The 23,319-nt window shown below is 39.7% G+C and overlaps 2 protein-coding genes across 3 annotated transcripts in view; one reads left to right on the plus strand and one right to left on the minus strand.

Annotated features, from left to right (window-relative positions):
• Positions 1 to 23,319, plus strand: part of sorcs1 (sortilin-related VPS10 domain containing receptor 1) — a 240,968-nt gene that overhangs the window by 51,136 nt on the left and 166,513 nt on the right. The window lies entirely within an intron of this gene.
• LOC143753987 (uncharacterized) lies at positions 16,772 to 17,901 on the minus strand. The gene is made up of 3 exons (XM_077246925.1): positions 17,832 to 17,901; positions 17,395 to 17,487; positions 16,772 to 17,202 (listed from the first exon to the last, which is right to left on the minus strand). The coding sequence occupies exons 1-3, from the start codon at positions 17,892 to 17,894 to the stop codon at positions 16,963 to 16,965; spliced, it is 396 nt and encodes a 131-aa protein (XP_077103040.1). The 5' UTR covers positions 17,895 to 17,901; the 3' UTR covers positions 16,772 to 16,962.

Here is a 23,319-nt window from a genome sequence, read left to right on the forward strand (position 1 = left end):
GATGTTGGTGAATAAGACAAAGAAATAAGAAACTGAATATGCTGAATCATTCATGAATACTAGGATGAATCAGTGACAGAGCCTCTGTGAGACTTACGATAGTTTATGTTAATATTTGTGATTTCACCAAGTGCAACATGTTCCTGGATCAACACCTTTGCTGATCCTGGAACAACATTCCAATCAACCAATCAGATTTGAGTGACAAGTTTAGAGTTTATGTCAAGTTTAGACTTACAACCAGGGTTAGGTGCTTCTACATCAGTGTAATTCACCTATCATTTCTCTCTGATTTTAGGGAGTTATGGGTAGGGTTAAGGGTTTAGGGGTAGGGATAGGTTTAAGACTACAGTTTCGGACAGACATGTTGTTTCTGGATAAACAGAATATATTGAACCAGGAACGCGAGTAACTCTGCAAAATTAGGACGTGCGAGAGCTGCAGTCATTTCTACCCAATATGTGACCCTTAAAGGGTAAGTTCGGCGTTTTACAAGTAAAGCCCTGTTTTAAGATCGTTTCTAATGAAATCAAACGGTTAAGATTAAAATTTGGAAAAATGCTGCTGTCCCGAGAATTTTAGGTTTTTGTGTTCGCAAAGTTTAGTGCGTTTAAATGAAGGATTGTTTTAAGGCACCTATGAAACCATTGTATAAGTGGGGGGGTGCTAACACAAAAACCGTCTCGGTTACGTATGTAACCCTAGTTCCCTGATAGGGAACGAGACGCTGCGTCAAACGCTGTGGGAACGCCCCTGCGTTGTGCGTCCTGAAGCACGTATGGAATCAGCCCAATGGAGAGATGGAACGTCATAGGCGGGTGACGTCATCGACCAGGAAACTATAAAGCACCCCATAAACACAAGGTTAACAGCTTCTGATAGGCCTGAAGGAAGCGCTAGCGGGAATGCCGGGAGTATGGTGGAATGACGCAGCGTCTCGTTCCCTATCAGGGAAATAGGGTTACATACGTAACCGAGACGTTCCCTTTCAAGGGAACTCGAGCTGCGTCAAACGCTGTGGGAACGCTAATACCCACGTCGCCATAGGACCAAGTGACCGCCATGTGAGAACTAGCGCACAGAGGACGAGAGCACCTGTGCCCCAGGGGTAGAACTTAAGTCTAGGTCGACCTTAACTTAATGAACTTAATGAAAGTATGCGGTGAAGACCATCCAGCCGCATCACAAACGTCACTGAGGGAAACTCCTGACAGTAAGGCTTTAGAAGCCGCCATACTCCTGGTAGAGTGGGCTCGTACAGCCAAAGGTGAAGGCTGACCTGCCGACTCATAGGCAAGTGAGATAGCCTCGACCACCCACTTGCTCATTCTCTGTTTAGACGCGGGACACCCCTTCTTGGGTGGCCCAAAGCACACAAATAGTTGTTCTGACTTCCTCCACAGGGCAGTTCTGTGGACACAGGCGTCTAACGCCCTAACAGGGTAGAGTAGATTAAGTTTCTCCTGGTCAGATGACAGAAATGGAGGAGGATAAAAGGCCTGCAGAACTGTAGGTCTAACAACATTAGTAGGGACCTTGGGAACGTAACCTGGTCTAGGATGCAGAAAAGCCTGAACCATGCCAGGCGAAAATTCCAGGCACGAGGGTGAAACCGACAGTGCCTGCAAATCTCCGATTCTCTTTAGTGAGGAGATAGCAAGAAGAAAGATAGTCTTAAACGTGAGAAACTTCTCAGGAACTTCTTTGATAGGTTCAAGAGGAGCTAAGGAAAGACCTTGTAATACGATGGCCAGATCCCAGGCCGGCACCCTCGTACGAACTGCTGGCCTCAGCCTCAGTGTGCCACGAAGGAAACGAGTTATAAGCGGGTGTCTCCCAAGATAAACTCCACTGAAAGGGACGTGGTAAGCAGCCAGTGCCGCCACATACACCTTTAGTGTGGAGGGGGATAGCCCTTCGGAGAAGCGCTCCTGCAGGAATTGCAGCACTGCACCCCCTGGGCAGTTAACTGGGTCCTGCAGGTGCTCTCCACACCAAGAAGTGAAGAGTTGCAACTTCAAGGCATAAAGCTTCCTCGTGGACGGAGCTCTGGAGTGAAGAATGGTCTCAACAACCTCGGTTGAGAGACCAGAGTTCATGAGCTGGGCCCCGTCAGAGGCCAAGCCCACAATACTGGGCGGGGGTGAAATATCATGCCGCCCGCCTGAGAGAGTAGATCCCTCCTGACCGGGAGCTCCAAGGGAGAGCCGTCCAGGAGAGAAATCAGGTCCGCAAACCATACTCGGGCCGGCCAGAACGGGGCTACTAATAGTAGGCTGACCTCGTCCCGGCGAACCCTCTCCAGAACTCCAGGTAGCAGAGCAATCGGGGGAAAGGCGAACAGACGTGACCTCGGCCACGGCTGCACCATAGCGTCCAACCCCAGAGGGGCTGGATGGCTGATGGAAAACCACAGATGACAATGCGTGTTCTCCTTGGAAGCGAATAGGCCCACCTCGGCGTGACCGAAACTCAACCAAAGGAGCTCCACCACCTCGGCATGGAGTCTCCAATCCCCCGGCCTCGGCCCCTGTCTCGACAGGGAGTCTGCTACCACATTCAAATACCCAGGAAGATACATTGCTCTCAGAAATAGTAACCTCCCTTGGGACCACAGGAGGATCTGACGGGCCAACTTGTAAAGACGGCGAAACCGCAGGCCCCCCTGATGATTTATATAAGAGACCACCGACGTGTTGTCTGACTGAACTAACACATGATGACCTCTCAGGTCTGCTAGGAAGTGTTTCAGAGCCTGGAACACCGCCAACATCTCTAGACAATTTATAAGCCGTGATAGATGATGGTCCTGCGACAGCCCTTGGGCTGGACGACCACTCGTGACCGCCCCCCACCCTGTGAGGGAAGCATCCGTCGTTAGCGTTACGCGACGACAAAGAGCCCCCAACACAGGCCCTTTGAATAGGAACCAAGTTTCTTTCCACATGACCAGAGCACGAAGGCAGCGCCGCGTGACTTTGACCGTGCGGAGCGGATTTCCCCTCGGGGAGAATCCCTTGGTCCTGAGCCACCACTGTAGCGATCTCATGTACAACAGGCCGCAAGGTATAACGTCGGACGCTGCTGCCATCAGACCCGACAGTCTCTAAAACTGTTTTACAGTAAGTAGCTGGCCTAGCTTTACTTGTTTCACAGCTGAGAGAATCGAAACGATGCGGGTCGGAGCGAGTCGCGCCTGCATCGAAACCGAAACCCAAACGACACCCAGAAAAGTGGTCTTCTGAGGAGATAATACACTTTTCTTTGCGTTCAGCCTCAACCCCAACTTCCTGATATGAACGAGAACGACATCTCAATGTCGAACCGCCATCTGCTCTGTTTGAGCTAAAATCAACCAATCGTTGATGTAATTGAGGACCCGAACACCCTGAAGCCTCAGAGGCACTAGTGCTGCGTCCATGCATTTCGTGAAAGTGCGGGGAGATAAAGCTAGGCCAAACGGAAGAACCCTGTGCTGGTACACCTCGCCCCGAAGGCGAATCTCAGGAACTTCCTGTGTTGTGGAAGGATGGAAATGTGGAAGTACGCGTCCCTTAGATCTATCATGACAGACCAGTCCTCGGATCTGATTTGTGACACGATCTGCTTGATAGAGAGCATCTTGAATTTTGGCTTCCCTACCGAGCGATTCAATAGGCGCAGGTCTAAAATTGGACGCAACCCCCCATCCTATTTTGGAACGATGAAATATCGGCTGTAATAGCCTGACTCCACACTGGGAGGAGGAACCTGTTCTATTCTACCGTTCCTTTTGAAGGAGTGCTTTCACCTCTTGTTCCATAACCAGAGCCTGCTCGGGGCCCACCACTGTAGGCAGAACCCCTCTGAATCTTGGTGGACGACACCTGAATTGGATAGCATAATCCCTTTCTATTGTCTGCAGGACCCAATGAGATATTTTTGGAAGGCTTTTCCACTCTGCAAGAAATTCTACTAAGGGTACCAGTCTCTCGAGACTGGCCTCTGGTGTAACTTGAGCAGCAAACGCAGCGCCCTGTAACGGCACACCGGCAGGGAACAACTGGTCTAACCGCTCTGAAACCCTCTTCAGAGGGAGCGAGCGTCCCTCGGGAAATCGCTCGCTGGGACCGTCTGCGCCCCGGCATGAAGGCCGGGGTTGGCAGAACGGGCCCCTGAGGGCACCGAGGAAGAATGGGCACCGTAGAAAGAGGTGAACACCTTTCCGCCTCGGTGGGGACCACCCTCAGTGTCGTGCGCGCCGTGGCGCCAGGACTTCTTCTTAGCCGAAGCCTTCTTAGCTAATATAACTGTCCTCAGATCAGTTCTATTACTGGGAGATTTCGGCTGAGAGTGCCGCGGCTGAGCCCACTGTCCAGCAGGGGGAGCACGAGATGCGACACTCTGCTTCAGCGCCCTATATGATGAGCTCGCAGACAGCCGGGGCTGCTCCCGCTCAGCAGCCCCAGGGACATGAATTTTTAAAGGGAGAAATTTCTTAAAAGCTGTTGTTTGCTTTTCTTTCTCCTGGAATTTATCGATGACAGAATTTACAGCATCGCCAAATAAACCCAGGGGGGAGAGAGGAGTGTCTAAAAGGAAAGCTTTTTCTTTTTCTTTAATATTTGTCTGATTTAACCATAGATGTCTTTCTACGACCACCAGATCTGCCATAGATCGACCCACTAGCTTGGCCGACTCTCTGGTTGCGCGCAGGGATAAATCAGCAGCCTGACGCAGTTCGCGAACCACGTCAGCACTGACCTCCTCACTCTCACTCACGTCCCTCAGCAGGTCGGCCTGGTATGCCTGCATAATAGACATAGTATGCAGACATAACGCAGCCTGACCCGCCGCCGAATACGCTTTACCCACAAAAACCGAAATATTTCTTTTTTAAGAGGCTTGGTGGGTAATGCCGGTGCCTTAACAGATGACGCAGCCTCGAGGGAGAGAAAACTCGCAAGCGTCTCTTCCACGCGAGGCATAGCCGAATAACCATATGATTTTTCCCCCACAATATTAGAATATGTTGAAGTCTGGGGACTAAACACTCTATATGACACCGTTTTTTTCCACGATTTTGACACCTCAGTGTGGAGATTGGGAAAAAACGGCAAGCACCGGCGTGGAGGTTGCACTCGTGACGGCAAAAATCTCTCATCTAATTTTGATTTAGAAACAGACTCCTGTCTAGTCACTGGCCATACAATGCTGAGTTTTTCTACAGCTCTTGTTAATACCTCCACTAGCTCATCACTTTCGGGAGTGTAAGGTGGCGAATCCTCCACATCTCCCTCATTTATAACTGGTGCCTCAGCCCGAGCGGAAGAAACCGCAGCGCGTGCTTCCGAACACGGGACTGAGGCACTGGATCTCACAGGTGAAGGGAGAGATAAGGCAGAGCCCGTCTCTAACCCTGCTGAGAGATCCATCTGCGATCCCCACGATACGCGTCGTCGCTCTGCCAGAGCGGGACCCGAACCGCGGGGAGCGCGCACCGAACCGCTCTCCTCGAAGAGCGCCCGGGGGGAGCGGAGCGTCCTTAATGGCAGACGCTCGCAATGCTCACAATCAGCTCCCTCGAGAGCTGACTGGGCATGCTGCACTCCCAAATAAACAACACAAAGAACGTGTGTATCCCCACTCGTAAAATAACGCGAGCAGGGAGGGACACCCTTCCTAAACTGCTGTTCGTTCGCCATATCTCTCTTAATATATATATATATATATATATATATATATATATATATATATATATATATATATATATATATATAATTGTTTGTGTGATGCACAGTATGTAAAGACAGACAATATTCACACAGGGACAGATTCACATATAGCGCGACTGAAGGCACAGAAAGCTGTTGCGCTTGTGTTTATGGGGTGCTTTATAGTTTCCTGGTCGATGACGTCACCCGCCTATGACGTTCCATCTCTCCATTGGGCTGATTCCATACGTGCTTCAGGACGCACAACGCAGGGGCGTTCCCACAGCGTTTGACGCAGCTCGAGTTCCCTTGAAAGGGAACTAAAATTCTCGGGACAGCAGCATGTGTCCAAATTTTAATCTTAACCGTTCGATTTCATCAGAAACTATCTTAAAAAAGGGCTTTACTTGTAAAACGCCGAACTTACCCTTTAAGAACCTTTGGGTGTAAGAGAGAAAAATTTTTTTTCCACATAAACCAGAGCTTCCAAGTATAATAGCCTCAATGTCATGGGCAAGTTTGAGCCATGGAAGTCAGTCTTTGCTCAGAACAGTAAGACATGTAGGAGATTTGCATTAAGCTGCTTGTCTAAGATGAGAAATATGGAGTAGAATTATTCAGCAAGAGGCTTTAGTTGGATGGATTACAGCGTCTGTGTACATTGTTCGAAGTTAGATTCGGCATAAAGATCAGATTCCTATTGATATTCCAATATTGTAAAAATATTGTAAGAGTTAAGGTTTTTTTGTTTGATTGGAAACGTCAGGTGTTGTTTTTTATTTGTTCTTTTGGTGTAAGCTCTGCAATAATTTGATTCAAATTAGGCCTGTGTTTTCAGAAAACCAAATGGATAAAAATCCAGTTGTCATTATCATTGAAATACTACAGTGCTTTTACAAGTAGAAGTGAGTTATTAGGACTTTTCAAAAACTATATTTCTACAACACTGTGATGCTCTCTTCATTCATGCCATGTATTCACAGATCAAATAATAGAACTGAATTCTGTTTATTGAGTAACGAAACCTTTTACAGGCTTTACAGTTTATAGAAATTAAAGCTACAGCATTTCAAGTGAAAATTGTTGCGTTATGTCACTTCCCTTCTTGTTAGCAGGTGTTTACATCGTCATTGTAGTGTAATAGTTCAGACAAACATGGATTTGATGGAACATAGCACAGATGTTGTGCTGTTTAGTTTAGCAAGATGCATCCCAATATAGAATATTCACTTTTATCAGTTTTATTTGGCTGATTTCATACTTGATCATGTTAGTGGCATGCTGTTTGTGTAAGAAAAAATGTTCTTATCAGAAAATAAACCACTTAAAGGGTCCTGTATCATTTGTTTTCAACGCCAAAATAAATTAGTACATACAGTAAATGTTTACAAAAAGTTATGTGAAAAATTATGTGACAGTATGGTGTAATATGAGAGACATAGCACAGGAGATTTGTGATGGAAGATATTTGGCAGAATTCACCAAACAGAATTAAGTAATCAGTGTATATCAGTTATTATAGATAACTAAAACCATAAAAAACTTAAAATAAAATAAAAGGTAACTGAAATAAAATATATAAAAAAACTTTTTTCAGCAACATTTCTCATTTCGATGTAATAAAACATAAATTGAAATAAAAATTAAATAAAAATATATATATTTATATAGTACTACATGCACATAAACAAATAAAAATGACAAAAACGCAATGTGTGTGTCTATATATATATGTGTGTGTGTGTGTGTGTGTGTGTGTGTGTGTGTGTGTGTGTGTGTGTGTGTGTGTGTGTGTGTGTGTGTGTGTGTGTGTGTGTGTGTGTATTTTGTATTTTTCATTAATTTTTATTTTAGTTTTAGAATGCCTGAATGTTTAGATATGTTTAGATATAAGGTATTTATGGACAGTGGAAAAATTCCATTGGCAGAAAGTTAATTTTGGGCCATTTATACACCCCCTTTGACATATATACTCAAAATACAATATCAGTACAAGTCAACTTCTTCTTGTTCTACACATATTAAAAACACTAACACTAGAAACAAACTCTACATCATTGCCTCTTGCCGTTCAGAATCCGAAGAAGTGAAATTAAACCATCCATATCAAACTTCAGTGAGTGCTGCAGTGTGAAGAGAGTGAAATGAGGAGCGTGTGAGGTGAGGATGGAGGAGCTTGTTTTGTATTACAGATACAAAGAAAGCTGCGGGCTCCAAAAGGCCTGCGAGGCGGGGATGTTGGCAGTGATGCATGATCATTCAGAGCTGTCTATGATTGATTCTGTGCATGGGATTGACTAAATTGCTACAATTTGTTTAGATCCTCGGTGGAGGATATCTCAGCATTAATAAAACATTATCAATCATTAGTATGGAGACTGGAAAGATTGTGCGAGACTTAGTGCAAATTAGTCTCTGTCTCAGATGTCTGACATACATTCCCGCTCAGAAACTAGACTTCATCTTGGAGGTTTTATGCTTATTTTTTAGATACTTCAAACGAAATGCAGTGGCATAGCATTTACCATTAAGAGCATAAATGTACTACAAAAGAACATTTTCTTAAACAGGGTTTTTGTCTCGTTTCCAACTAATCATCATGAATTAAACATTTTTGTTAAACAATATAGTTTTTATGTTGTTTTCCAGTACAAATTTCTAAACATCATTCTATAAGACTAAAACAAATCAAGATATATTCTCTAGCAAGTCTTTGTTTTTGTTTTTTTGTTTATTTGTCAAATAATAATATTATAATAATTGACTAATTAGACTAGACTTATTTGGCTAATTAGACTTGACTTTTTAGAAGGTCATAATAATATTTTTGAAAAAAGTGCATCTTGTTTTAAGAATGTTTGTATATTTTAGCTGAAAAACAAGATAAAAATACTGATTAAGAAAATTATTGGATTAAGTTAAATTAAACTGGAATGGTTTAATTTATGCAATTTTTATTTTATTATTTTTTTACTGTAATGCATGAAAAATTTACCAAAGTAATAAGAATTGAATTACCATAAAACTTAAGTAAAAGACAATTTACAGTAATGTGATTGGGGGGAAATATAGTTACAATGCAAATATTTTATACAGTTTTGCTTCTTATGTAAATTGATCTTGTTTTAGGGATGTTTGCACAATTTGCTGGGAAACGTAACAAATAAATACTGAAATATATATATTTTTTTGGTTTAGTTAAACTCATCATAAACATTTCCATTGCAAGTTTACATCATGTCATGCACAGTGACTGCAAATGTAACTAGTTGCTACTGTATTTGTGGTCACGAGGCAAAAACTTCTGCAAACGCAAGGTTGGTTGTTAAGAATTGACAATACACAAACAAAAGCCAGGTTAACATTAACGACGCGTGTCTAGAGCACAAGTTTAAATGCATTCCGCGAGACTGACGCCTTTGTCATCTCCAGATGTGACAGCCGAAAGAGAGTGAAGCATAAAAGCATATAAATAACCAAAGGTACCGACTGAATTAGAATGGCATGCGAGGATGAAGAGAGAAAGACTTGAAAAGACAGAGAAATAACTCTCATGCTCCCTCCTATCTTTAAATCTCTCATGTTAGATATAGAGAAATGCATCCTGGAAGAAAGTGAAGACAGCAAATAATTAGTCTCGACAGAGAGGCAGAAGACAGTTTGTTTTTTTCCACAGAAAGGGACTCTGTTGTTTCTGATTTTTGATCAACAGCTGTGGAACAGTGATGTTGTGCACCTGGATTGTCTGTCTATTTGCAGAGATGAAAGGATCGGTAATCAAGTAAAGGCAGCTGACAATATGGAGGACAGGAAGTCCTAAAATTAGCCATTTAACATTTAATGTCAATAAGAAAAAACAGAATCAGAATAGGTTCGGTTCAACTTCTGCTATACTATATTTTCATTCATACTAAAATCATAAACAGTCTGGTAGGTCCAGATCCAGGTTATAGGTCACACAATAATAATAAAATAATAATAAAAAAATTAATATATATATACATATATATACATAACTGGATCTACTGAATATTAATAAAGCCCATTTAAGGATTTTTGTTTTGTTTTTTTTGCATTATCACATTATGTTCATGACAATTAAGCACATTTGGCCCCCAATTCTTATAACTGCAACGTACAGAAAGTTTCATTCTCACTGCTGTAATGTTAAAAAAAAAAATTGTTATGTATTATATAATATACTTTTGTAACAGAGACAGGAGTATACCAACTGCCATAAAGAGGGCCCCAACGATGTTTCGAACAGTAGCAGCGCGACTGCTCTGAATACTGCAGATAAATGAATACGGCGTAAAAATGAAGTGATGTGATGACGTCAAAAGTTCAGTGTTTATTCCAATAAATAAAAAATAAAGGTTTTCCAATAGAGTGCAAATGGTATTACAGTGCTAATAATTAAAAAAAGGACAAAACAAACAAAAATAAAATAAAAAGTTGGCAAACTTTTGGCTATGCCAATAAATTGACCCAAAACACAACAGCAACTATAAACCAACTCACTCTATGAGCTTTTAAACAATTCCGAGAGGCCCTCCTAAAAAGGCCAAGCTCCTCCTACGTGGACTTAAACCTTTTAGAAATTAAAGGTAGATTAGATTTAACAGTAACAAAGAGATAAACTGTTATAATTATATAAAAAAATATTTAAACATTGGGAATAAAACAAACTCACTGTATTATTAATGTTTAACAATGTTTAACTAAGAATCAAACAGAACACCAGTCTCCCTCTCATACATGAGAACAATTAATTGTGCCTTCTATTGGCGGGAATGGGATCTTCAAAAATGGTGGCAGTTACTGTGACTTGGTTTTGTCTGTTTGGGATGGGAAAATGTTCCAATACGTAAGTATGACTATTTATAATATGTAAGTGGTTATATGGAAACAATAAACATTTAACATGATTACCGGTCTTGTTTGACTTCTTAACATTTATGTATAACATCATAACATATAACATCATAACAAAATGTATGACTCACTAAATGTTAAACTGAAGAAAAAAGGGCATGGTGAGTACAGGAACGACACTAAACAATTCACAATCACTGACACACACATATCTGTGTTAACTGGTGCTCAAAATTTCACAAAAAAAATTGTTATGATGTTAGAATGAAAAGCGTATGTTCTCAGTCCAGTGTCAGAATAATCGTCATTTTACAAAATAAGAGTCTCTAGTCACAGAGTCTCACTGTGACAACTTTATTAAATAATATATTATTTAGATTCGAAATTATTTATGCATAATGGTAGTATCTACGACTCTACATAGGACAAGCGGTTTGTTAGTATTAAGGTTTTTTTATTTTTTTTACTTTATGCCGATTTAAATTATGCTAATGAGAATTGGAGGGGGAATTGTGCTTAATTTACATAATGAAAATATCACAATCCAAAGAAAATCTAAAAATAAGCTTAATTTTTTATGCAATATAATTTTTTTTTACATGTTTTTAACAGCTTCCTGAGATCCGCCAACCTACCAGACACTTTTCTGTATAAATAAATAAATGAAACAGAAGCCTGGAATAATGAATGTTTATTGATTTTGCCATATAATTTACTACAAATGAAAAACTACTACAGTAGCAGTATGTTAATGCTACTATGAATAAGTAAACAGCGAAGCTAAATCAAATAACTTCTGTGGCTATAAAAAAGTACACGGCGGAGACTCAGTGGCACAGTTTAGCAGCGCAAGCTCGTCCCGTATGCACGACGTCTCTGTCTCTCAGGCTAGAGCCTGTAGCACATGTACGAGGTGGCAGAAAAGGACTTTGATCTTGATGCTGATAGCGAAGCGTGCTTTTTTCAACCCCCTTTGGCCTCAAACCATCCTTCCATGCATATGTAGCTGACACAGACTGTCCTAGACTGGTACTTCCACATCAGTCTCTGAATCTCTTCCCTTGTCTTGTCTCACGAGCTGATGCAAGCCACCATACAGAGCAAAGGCCGAGGAACGCGTTCTCTCGCCTCAATGCATTTTCCTCTTATTTTGGAAGTGCGACGTTAAGAATTCAGGAATGTGAAAGACAAAGATTGAGGGCTGATGGGACATCAAAACTGGAAGGGTCTGCCATTAGATACCTTATGTAAAAATGACATGTGACTTCAACACGTCTATTAGACTAACATGCTCGCCCTCACAAGGTCATTCAAAGATATTAATGCTTGTGTGACATTTATTTGAAGAGATTTAAACGTGTTTTGAGATAACAACAGGCTTTTAGCAGGGTTGGTGAACTCAACCCTGTCAAAGTGTGCCTGCTGGGTTATCGAAAACAAACAAAAATGTTTTAACAAAGCCCAAAAGCCCATTAAAATAAAAGTAGACGTAAAAGTTGTTTGTTTACTTGCGTTTGAGGAGTTGGTGTTGTTTTTTTCCCTGTTTTATTGAAAGATTGAGTTGTTTTAAGATCCCACAAACAGCCTTTGGTGAGGCTTTTATTCAGAAGACAATGAAAAGATTTGATTTGACACAGAGAGGGAGTGATAATCTTCTGTTGCATTTTCATTGTAATAGGAGGATGAACTTTAAATTCCAGACTCAGCATATAAAAATAACTTTTATTTGCATAAATGAGCACAGTTTACAGTAAAAGTATCGTTCACACAAAACGGGTGTTTTTTTCATCATTTACTCACACTCATTCTAATTTAAAACTGTAGTTTTTACTGGAAAAACAGTTTGTCAAGATAAACAGACAATACTGGTCTGACAAAGCCTTTTTTTGTAAAATAAAGAAAAATTTATTGGCCTCATAGGCGGATGGATGGATGGATGGATGGATGGATGGATGGATGGATGGATGGATGGATGGATGGATGGATGGATGGATGGATGGATGGATGGATGGATGGATGGATAGATAGATAGATGGATAGATAGATAGATAGATAGATAGATAGATAGATAGATAGATAGATAGATAGATAGATAGATAGATAGATTTTCACATACCAAACATTTCAGATCTCTACTAGTATAACAGGTTGTTAGTCTTTGTCAAATCAACTGTGAGTTTTTATATATGCTATTATCAAGGCAGAAAGAAGAGCTTTTATTCAATTATTCTTGCCCACAATTCCTTCTGGTGTGAGGAATGGGCTATTTCAGGCATTATGCTCAGGTACAGTTGTTTAACTCCACAGGTAGACAACCTTTGGTCCATCTCACAGATGTCCTCTCATTTCCTCTCGAACCACCTGGAAACAGCTGGTGGTTTGAGCGCACTCCTGACAGAAGTATCAAACTGATCTGAGATCAGTTCATGAACTTGTTCGTATGTTCAGTTCAGGGATTGCACACTAGAAGCCGTTCTTAGATCGGCTGCAAGTTTCCCGAACAAGGCTCAGGACTGGACAAGCTCCATGTGTGCGTTCATGTGGAGACCAGACTGCCCACATTTCATCCCACCAAGCAGGCTCTATTCCTGGGGTCTGGTTTGACAGCTCCCCTTAACTAAGTGATTCAAATCCCAGGTTCTTCAGCGCAGGTGTCAAGGTGGGAATGAGAGAGAAAAGAGGGGAAGAATAGAGAGGCACAGAGGAATTGTTCTCTTTTGTTGCCACAGACATATGGCCGACTGGTCGGTATTTCCCTTGGGATGCCAGCACAAACAGAGCTTTGAGGAAGTAAAGAGCTCCAGTAATTCTTCCACAGCTCCTGAACAACCATCTCAGCTTCCTCTGTGAACCTTTGATATGGAACATTAATCTAGCGTTTGGCTGCACTGTTATCATTCGAGCTTTAGTCCTGAGTATCATTTCAAGTTTTCTTTTGTATTTTTGTTTGGCATCTTTGCAGGATCACATGTTTGTCATTGATGTGGTCAGAAATGGGATCAACAGCTTGGCAGAAATTCTGACTAATTTTAAAGTCACCATGAAATCAAAATGGACAACTCTTTTTTTAGTGCAGTTTTGCATTATGTATTATGAATAATTTATACAAGCACATACTTTTTTTTTAAATTAATGTGCTCTCATAATCTTTAATAAAATAACTCATCCCTCTTGCAATGACATCTCTTCTCTTCTCTGATGACGTGTTTACTGGCCTGAGGGCGGGACAACCTGTCACTCACATCACATCACACCAATAGCAAACTACAACCATCCAATCAATTCCTATGCACAAAATCAAGTCACACCATTCCTTTCTCCTTGTTCAAAAACCTATTTCACTCAGATATACGTCACAACAGGGAAGAAAAGACGACGCAATTTCTATTTCATGTCGACTTTAAAATTTCCTTTAATCCTTTTGCATCATTTTCATTTTAAATGCACATCTAACATATATTTATTGATTTAAATTGAACTTAAAGGAATAGTTCACTTAAAAATGAAAAATCTGTCATCATTTACTCACCATCTATTTGTTTCAAACCTGTATGAGTTTCTTTCTTCTGCTGAACAGAAAAGAAGATATTTAGAAGAATGTCGGTAATCAAACAGTTAATGTACCCCATTGACTTCCATATTATTAGTATTTTTATTTTTTATATGACTATGGAAGTCAATGGGGCCAATCAACTGTCTGGTTGCTTTAATAAAACAAAGCAAAAAATAAAAATAAAATCATCAAACACATTCAATGATTTGTTTTTGGAATGGAACAAGTTTCCTTATTTAGGCGCCATTCACATATAGCGCCTAAAAGCGAGTAGAAAACGCTAGGCGTTCCGCATTCCCCTTTTTCCAAAGCGCTAGGGCGGTTGCGCTCCGGAGGCGTCTGTCGTTGCCAAGCGCAACCATCAGCTGCGCTCTCCGTTACAGCAAGGGAAATGCTTGCGGCATTCTGAAAAGTGATGTTTTTATCTCGATGCGCCGCGGACGCGCTTGGAAAAAACTAGCGCGTCGCACCGCGACCGTGTCGCTTCCATTATGAGCGCGCATACCGCGCGCCTACATTTGAAATAACAAACTTAAGCGCGCAAAGGATGCGATATGTGAACAGGCCCTTATGAGGTTCCTTCATTTTGAGATTGCAATTTAATTATAGTTTTGAAAAAAACACTATATATTTACAGACAAAATGCTTGATTTGTGGAAAACTTATATGAGAGATTAAATGAAGTGGCAAATTTGTCACAATCATACTTTTAACAAGATAACAGCTTGAAGAAACGGTGCACCACTTATGTGTGACAAACAACATTAACTGAAACACATTATAATGTACACTAATTAAGGTAATTACTCTAACAAATATAACTTAATTAGAAATGTAGTAAAAAAAACAGTACTATTTAACTCAAGACTTTTGTGAGCTAAAAAAGAGATGTAAATTACCATGCAGGGGTATCTGGGACAGTTTAGTGTTGACTGAGTCGAAACTGGTGCATCTTTTCTTTTCTTTTCTTTTCTTTTCTTTTCTTTTCTTTTCTTTCCTTTTCGTTACCGGGATATGTTGGAGGTGACATTCCAACATGTCAATATGACCTTAAAGTATTTGATAAATAGTCAAATTGATGAAATAGTGAACCCTAGTAATGAACAAAAATGCCACATGTTTCACAAAGCTTTGACACATTTATGAATCTCTTTCAAATCAATGCATATCAAACCCAATTTCAAAAAACGAGGCTTTTTTTACGTCATAATGCTTTTTAAAAAATGTTTCTAAATTGTGTGACGCGGCAAAATGTAAACGATATTATTGCCCATCTCTACTTTATATATATATATATATTAGTTGTGGGACGTTATCGGCGGTAACGTGCTGCGTTAACGTGCGACTCTTATCGGGCGATAAAAAAAATATCGCCGTTAATCTATTCTCAAAGTTGGGTTGCATCATAAAATAGCTTTTTCGAATATCGTTATATTTTCGCGCAATTCCAATGTTTAGCCTAGTATATTTGACATAATTGACGCCGCGCCTACTGATCGCGCTGCAGGGTATTTTCCTGTCAGGGACACAAGGTGTATACTTTTACATGTTACGTTGGGCGACGTTCCTCTCGTTACTTTATTTTAATGCAATTACATGTTGTTAAATGAGTTTATTTCAAGCGCGCTGTATCTTTTTATGGGCATGAGCGATTCTCAATTTACAAATGAATCACTATTTTGAGTCGATTTTGTTCAAAGACTTCATCAAACAAGTTGGCAGATCTGTCTAAATCGGTTCGTGAATCAGTCTGAATGATCTCTTCAGTTCCTCATGCACTGAATCGTCTGAAGCACGTTCAATCACACTCGACTCGAATTCGTAACAGGAAGATTTAAGAACATCAAGAGCGTTGGATGAAATGGCAGTGGATCTACAGTTCAGTCTAGTGAAAGCAAATCTGCAAATGCATCATATTTTTGCCAGCGATGAAGATCTTTATTAGTTGAACATCTTCGTAAGCTGTCTGTGGAAGAATGATTCCACAGGACGATACATTCGATTTCATTTCATTCAGGTTATACATTTTACAACCAAACAGATTATTACGCCACGAAAGCACTACTAAAAAGTATGACATTATACATTTTTGGACATATACATTAATTTATAGGCTTCAGAGCGTCGGCGCACTGGCAAAGGTTAACAGGTTAATAAGCCACCATTGTGTAAACTTTATGAAATGAACACCCGCCATCCCGCAGTAATGTGTGTGTATTATGCAGGGTCATAGTCAAAAGAATAGTTTACATTGATTGAAACTAATTTGTTTAAAAAGGAGGAGGCTATTGCCGGTAAAGGCAGGTTCACATACACTGTAAAAACTAATCTATAGAATTTACCCAATAAATGTGAGGTAACAATTTGCATCGACTTTGGTGGGGTAGATTTAATCCCATATATTGAGTAGCCTATAAACTATCTGAAGTAAAAAGCTATTAAATACTTTCAAAAATTTGGTAACACTACCTCACATTTATGTATATATTCAACAGCTAAAATTAGGTAAAAATGATCTCTCTTCAAATCAAAGTTAATTAATATCAGTTAATAACAATTACTTATTCAGAGAAGGTAAAATGTACCCCCCCACAATAAAGACATTCAGATGGTTCATCAGATCAATGTTTTTAATCCATAAAAAACTTATGAAACACTCAAAATATAGTGCAGCACAACAGCTTTACACAACATTTCAAGTAATGAACCTGTTTTATAACTCACTGATCTATCAAATGTTGTTTAAATAATGAAGATCCTCTTCGAACAAGAGGGGAAATGTGTGTCTACTGCATGAGCTTATTTTTGAGGCTGTGGACCTTTTTCAGTAGTTTTGCCCCGTCAATTTCCAAAAAAAAGTTTTTGAAAAGCTTCAAACGTGTTCTTCAGCTCCTTTGGATATTTGATGTTGATTGCATAAATGAGTCCCATCAGCTGTATGCATGCCTTTGTTCGGCTTACACATCCTTCCATCACTTGGTTTCCCTCGATCACAATAGACAAATCTGATGGATCCTCCTCAGCCATGACATTGTGCTTCACAATCACCTTCATCGTTTTTTCCGTGTAGTCCTCACATTCCTACATGTTAAAAAGAAACAAACAAAAAGCATACACATTTTTATTTTATTTAAGATGCTGTTTCAATATATTTCAGTTTATCTAAAAGGAGAGCAGAGGGGGAGTGGAAGGCAAAAGGAGAAGGTGGATACGAGGGGAGAGGGGAGGAGGATCCCTTGAGTTAATCAAAAATCTGTTATCAATATGACATACCTGGCAGTCATGGAAAAGATCTTCTTGTCTTTCACCGAGGTAGTTAATGAGGCAGCAGACAACAGCATCTCTTTTTTTCTCAATGTTCTGTGTCTGTAGGGAGATACAATTTAGTGATAAGACTGTTAGCGGATTGGGTAGTGATTTACATATACTAAGACCTAATTCCGGCCCTGCAACAGACTGGCGACCTGTCCATAGTGAACCCTGCCCCTTCGCCTGATAAATGCTGGGTTGGCTCAAAAATCTTGTGTCCCGAACGGACAAAGCAGTAAAGAAATGGATGGATAAGACCGAATTCACACATTGATGTTAAAAGGTTTAAGTTGGTAAGGAGCTCAACTTTGCGCACAACAAAGCAATTGTTTACAAATTACTTTACTTTTAATTCACTCATATCAATAATTACATATTTGTGAAAAAATAAAATAACATACGTCATTTAAAGTGTCCAGCAGAGGACGCATCTTGCAACCAGCTGCTCCTCCTTTGGCACGCATTAGCCGCAAAAGATCGGGTGTGTTCTCATCAAGCTTCCGCATGAATGTCTCCTCCAAGGAAACTGTTGCGATGCGTCTAAACTCCTCCTTGATCTAGGAAGTAAAAACTTTGAACACGTTGCCCAACGGCCGGCCGTCGGCATGATGTGTCCCGGGCCATGGTGACGCCAGCGACAGATTCGAACTTTAATTTCAAGTAATGGCATGTTAAACAAACGAAAGCAAATATCTCATAATTAAAAAAATATATATATACACCACTCCTATGTAAATAAGTTAGCTTACCTACACTTCTGCTGTTCGATGGCAGCCAGAGAGATGATCCAGTGTCGCCCACACTCACACTCACTCAAAAACGCGGGCTGACGCATGCGCAATTTAAAGCAAAAAAACTCACGGTTAGGGGGTATATTTTACTGCATTTTTTTATGTGATGGTTGTTACTGTTGACGAATGGGTAGCATATGTAGAATTTACCCATTACTTTAGAATTCGTTGGCTGGCTGCAATAATCATGTACATTTTATATGGTTTCCACAGATTATATTTACCACTCTCCAAAATCACTTTTTTCCGTGTAAAATCATTATGACATGACATTATTTTTTGATCTAACGAGCATCTGTTTTGGCGATGCAAAAACGGACTGTAGCTACGTCGTGCATATTGTTTTTTTTTTCTTCTTCCAATTAGCCTACTATGTTAAAAAAATGACGAAAACATGTTACTTGTTCAATTAATAAACAGTTTGTTTGATGACAAATCGCTAAAGATGAAATTGGCCTCCCTTTCTGTCATTGTGAGTGAGTGTGTGTTTTTTTACTTTTTTACTTTTGTACTTTTTTAACGATATTCGACTTTTGCTCTTCTATTGTCGAATGGCATTTTTGGCAGAAATTCACATCCCTACGCGAGGCGAACGATTCTCAAAGACTTAGTCATTATTTGGGTAGTATACATATTCTGAATGCCTTCGGCAGAATTCAAATGAGCCATTTTAATCTAGATTAATCTAGATTAATTCCAAGATTACAGTGAGATTAATCTAGATTAAAAAAAATTGATCTATGCCCACCTCTCATATATATATATATATATATATATATATGTGTTTATACCAGCTTCACTGCAGAATTATAATCACCTTCTTTCAGCAAATTCACACCCTTTTTGTTCCTTACCGGTTCAGTTATTTTGTTCCTTACCTGTTCAGTTCATGGAAAAGAAGATAATTTTTCAGAAAGGGCATAGTCTTGAATACCGTGATAGATACATTAACTGTGATAGACATAAATGAGAAAATAAGGCTTGCAGACACACCCCAGGAACATCCATTAGGAGCGATAATCTCCATAAAAGGCTCTTTCTTCCCGCTAGATGATATACTCGGAGCACAGAGTGCACTTTGAGTGTGGAGTGTGACATTGGCATCTAAAGAGGCGTCCCCGGCCCCCTGAGGGGACATCTCCCAATTTGCATAAGTAACATCTTGATTTGCTGTAACACAAAATCGGGCTTCTGTTATGTTCAATTAACCCACCAGTTCAGGTTGTAATTAAAAAGCTCACGTCTCCTACTGCGCATTAAAATAGGGAGCGAGAAGAAAAATTGATCAGAAGGGGGTAAAAAAAGGGGGAGAGTTAAAATATAAACTGCCGTCTCATCATGTTTTCATCAGTTGTGACCTTGGCAATCATGGCTCCTGGGTTCAGGATATCTTTGGAGAGGTGCCACCATATCCATAAGTTGAAAGTTAATAGGGGGAGCATCAGCTGTTCTGTTCCTCTGATGTCGCCCTTGCCAGCTGCTGTACGCAAGTCAGAAAGCTTCTGTCTTACAGCACGCAATCTTTACAAGACCACTTTCTTTAAAGGGATTATTTTATGAGAGGAATTATGCAACAATTATGCTAACTAGAGGGCTCTTTTATTTTGAAGTTTTTGCTTACGGGTTTGAAACTCGCTAATGGTCACAAGTGTGAGCTTTTTGGTGATTACTAGGCTGCATTCAAGTACATGTTTTGTCTTTCACTTTTCAGAAGCAGAAAGCGCACATAAAGCGATAGGCAGAAATAGCCCATTTACATGACTTGGTATATTGCTAGGATGCAAATGAACTGTTTTTTACTTGACATGAAAATGTGTTTGCTAGGATTCATTCACAAATCAGATGGCACTAGTTATGACTCTAAACAGGTAAAAGAAAATATGGCACACATGTTTGGTTTTGGAAATAGTTTATTATTTTATTTTTTATTTCTGTTGTATTTCTGCCTTTATATCCTTGAGAAAAAACTAAAGATAACTTGTTTTGTCAAGACAATTTTCCGAATGTTTGGAATCAGTCATTATTTCTTCAGTTCCGTTGGGTGCCACTGAGAACTTCAGTTTTATTGAACAACACTGGTAAAATACATAATGTAATATACATAATATAAAACTGCAGCGATATGAAAAACAAGCTACATAATAAAATGTTTGCAGATTCAGGGTTGCTTTTAGCGTTCAAATGGATGTGTACAAGCCTTTATGGGACCCTAAGCAGAATTTTATTTGGGGGCCCATGGTGCCGCCAATATGATTGACTATTGTAAATACTTGATTATTCGCAGACTACAAAACATACCCATTATTAAATTTATAAGTTGTAGCTTTGTTGCTTTCCATCAATGTCTGCCTGGCATGTTTTTACCCTTATACGGTTTCAAATTGTAACAGCAGCAAACCCACAAGAGTGGCCAGGTCTTATTTTGCATTTTAATATTCAAAGTCTTACAGTACTAAGTGGTATACTCAAAATACTAAATAAACCAGCAAACCTGCTTTTGGTAAGGAACTAAATAGATAAACAGCATCTTCTTATATAAAAAACATAATTTAATTACAAAACGGACAATATTAAATTAAATACTTAAAAAAGACATAAAATGAACAGATCAGAATCAGATGAACAAGATAACAATAAAAAATGCATTAACATTAAAGGGGTAGTTCACCCATGAAAATGATGTAATTATTTACTCTATCCATGTATCAATTTCTTTCTTCTGCTGAACACAAAAGAAGATATGTTGACGAATGTGTGTAACCAAACAGTTCATAGACACCATTGATTTGCATTGTATTTTTTTTTTTCCCTATATGAAAGACAATGGGGACCTGCAACTGTTTGGTTACACACATTCTTCAAAATATCCTATTTTGTGTTCAGCAGAAGAATGAAATTGATACATAGATTGAGTAAATAATATCATGTTCGGGTGAACTATCCCTTTAACTATCCATGTATACTATAATAGGCTGCTGTCTTGCTTCTAACAAGTGACAGACACAACTGAGTACTTTCATTTTAGACATAACCAACTCTGTTTATGTAAACCCTGAGTGTATTTGACAGTATTTGCACAATCAGACCGAATGTAGATAAAGTCCAGCAATTGGGCGCTGTTTGACAGTATTTTAGTGTGCGAACGCTCAGTGTGTAAAAAAAAACGCATGTCAGAACAGCACGCGAATGAAATGTTTAACCGGCAACGTTTTAAAGCAAATGCAAATAATAAACCTTTGTGATTGCGAATAAGTGCAGTGTCCCTTGAGCAGTGGTGGAAAGAGTACTAAAATATTGTACTTAATTAAAAGTATTGCTACTTAAGTAGAAGTACTGAAAAATAATATGACTCAAGTAAGAGTAAATAAGTAGTTGGCTTTAAAACTACTCAAGTAACTACGTTACAAAGTACTTTCGTATTATTTTTCTATTTTACCCAAAATGGGGCAATGATAGTGATAGCTATACAGCTGATACAACGATAGTGTATATCACATACACTCTCATGTCATATCTGTTACATTTAACATTAACATGTTAAATTAAATTCTCTCTTTTTTTCCTTCTACCGAAAATGTTCTGGGAGCCCTGTTGCTATAGTAACGAACTACACTTTTACATGCATCTGATTGACAGATAAATCATGTGATAATATTTCACTGTTGTTGAGTTTTTTTCAACTTTGTACAAAGTTTGCTTTGTACATTTAGTTTAACTGTGTTGTTAAAGAGGGCAAGCTTTACCAGATACTGATTCAAAACACGAGCACCAGTGATTGAATGGCAAAGCGCATTTCGAAGTCCACGCCCCCCACCCGAACTGGAAGTTTTGATTGGTTTTGCACCTGAGTCAGACCTGTCTGTTATTGGCTGAAGTGCTTCAGATCGGTCTGTTATTGGCTGAAGCGCAGGGCTCCACCGCAATAGTTTGAAAAGTGTCTGTCAAATGTTAACTTGCCCTGTTGCTCCGTCGGCACCTTTGTCAAAGTACTTTGTACTTTTGGTGAAAAATCGATGTAGGGAAGTTGAATACTTTATTTTTATTCTACTCATGTAAAAGTAAAAGTACCACAATTTAATTATACTCAAGAAGGTACATAAAATCGTAAAATCTTCTCAAGTACTGTAACGAAAGTATTTGTAATTAGATACTTTCCACCTCTGCACTTGAGTAACTCTACCGCTGCGTTAACATGTGATGTGAATTTACGTCGGGTTACAGGTCACGGTCAGGGTCTATGTTCGGACCATAGTTTGGGGGCCCCCTAGTGGCGGCGGGGCCCTAAGCAGCCGCTTAGTTCGCCTATAGGGAGGGCTGGCTCTGGATGTGTAGATCTAAATATTTACACAGAAACTATGCTTATTAGTACTAGGTGTACAGTAAATGTGTGTGTTATCGGATTACAAAACTAGCAGTCATCATCATCCTTAAATTTTTCGGTAGTGTTTAATTAATTAACATTAATATGTATATTCTAAACTGCTCTTTTAATACAGAAGAATAAAATGAGGAGAATACGAGCTGTCCCAAAGAGCGGCGTTTTCCTTGCCCTGCATTTTAAACAAAGCACTTAAAGGACAAACTCTCTAAATTCCTTGATCTAGCAAGAAACATTTGCAATGTCTAGATGCATTTGGTAATTGTCGTGCAGAAGTCTAAGTTTCACTGATGCAATGTTTTATTCATAACAGAACTGCGTGGCTTAGAATATATTTAGCAATTCAGCTCCTCAGAGAAAAAGAGAGAGAGTGCGCGAGTGAGAGAGAGAGAGAGAGAGAGAGAGAGAGAGAGAGAGAGAGAGAGAGAGAGAGAGAGAGAGAGAGATAGAGAGAGGGAGGGGGGGGCTCTTATTAAAAGCACCATGGGAAGCCTGCTATCTGAAGCTCTGGCCTTTTGCTCTTCTCATAACCAGCTTCCTTTCCTTAGACAAATACTGATATTAGAGTCTCAACAAAAAGGCCAACTCTGGCATAACCTCCTCAATAACTGCCATACTCATTTACATATGCGTTTTATAACAAGCCTAGTCAGCCTTGTTTGTGCCTTGTGCTTTTTGTTGCTGGCAAGAACACCTGTGAACACCTCCAACTTCACCACG

This window comes from Siphateles boraxobius, unplaced genomic scaffold (assembly GCF_051911475.1).
Source record: "Siphateles boraxobius isolate OS27281-9 unplaced genomic scaffold, OSU_SipBor_1 29, whole genome shotgun sequence".
Taxonomy (NCBI): domain Eukaryota; kingdom Metazoa; phylum Chordata; class Actinopteri; order Cypriniformes; family Leuciscidae; genus Siphateles; species Siphateles boraxobius.

Bases quoted from the DNA above. Each gene is read 5' to 3' on its own strand.
- LOC143753987 (XM_077246925.1), bottom strand. From the start codon at position 17,894: ATGCGTGCCAAAGGAGGAGCAGCTGGTTGCAAGATGCGTCCTCTGCTG. The intron at 17,488-17,831 runs GTATGTTATTTT...ATCTCCCTACAG, and splicing joins TGCTGGACACTTTAAATGAC to ACACAGAACATTGAGAAAAA. The intron at 17,203-17,394 runs GTATGTCATATT...TTTAACATGTAG, and splicing joins ATCTTTTCCATGACTGCCAG to GAATGTGAGGACTACACGGA.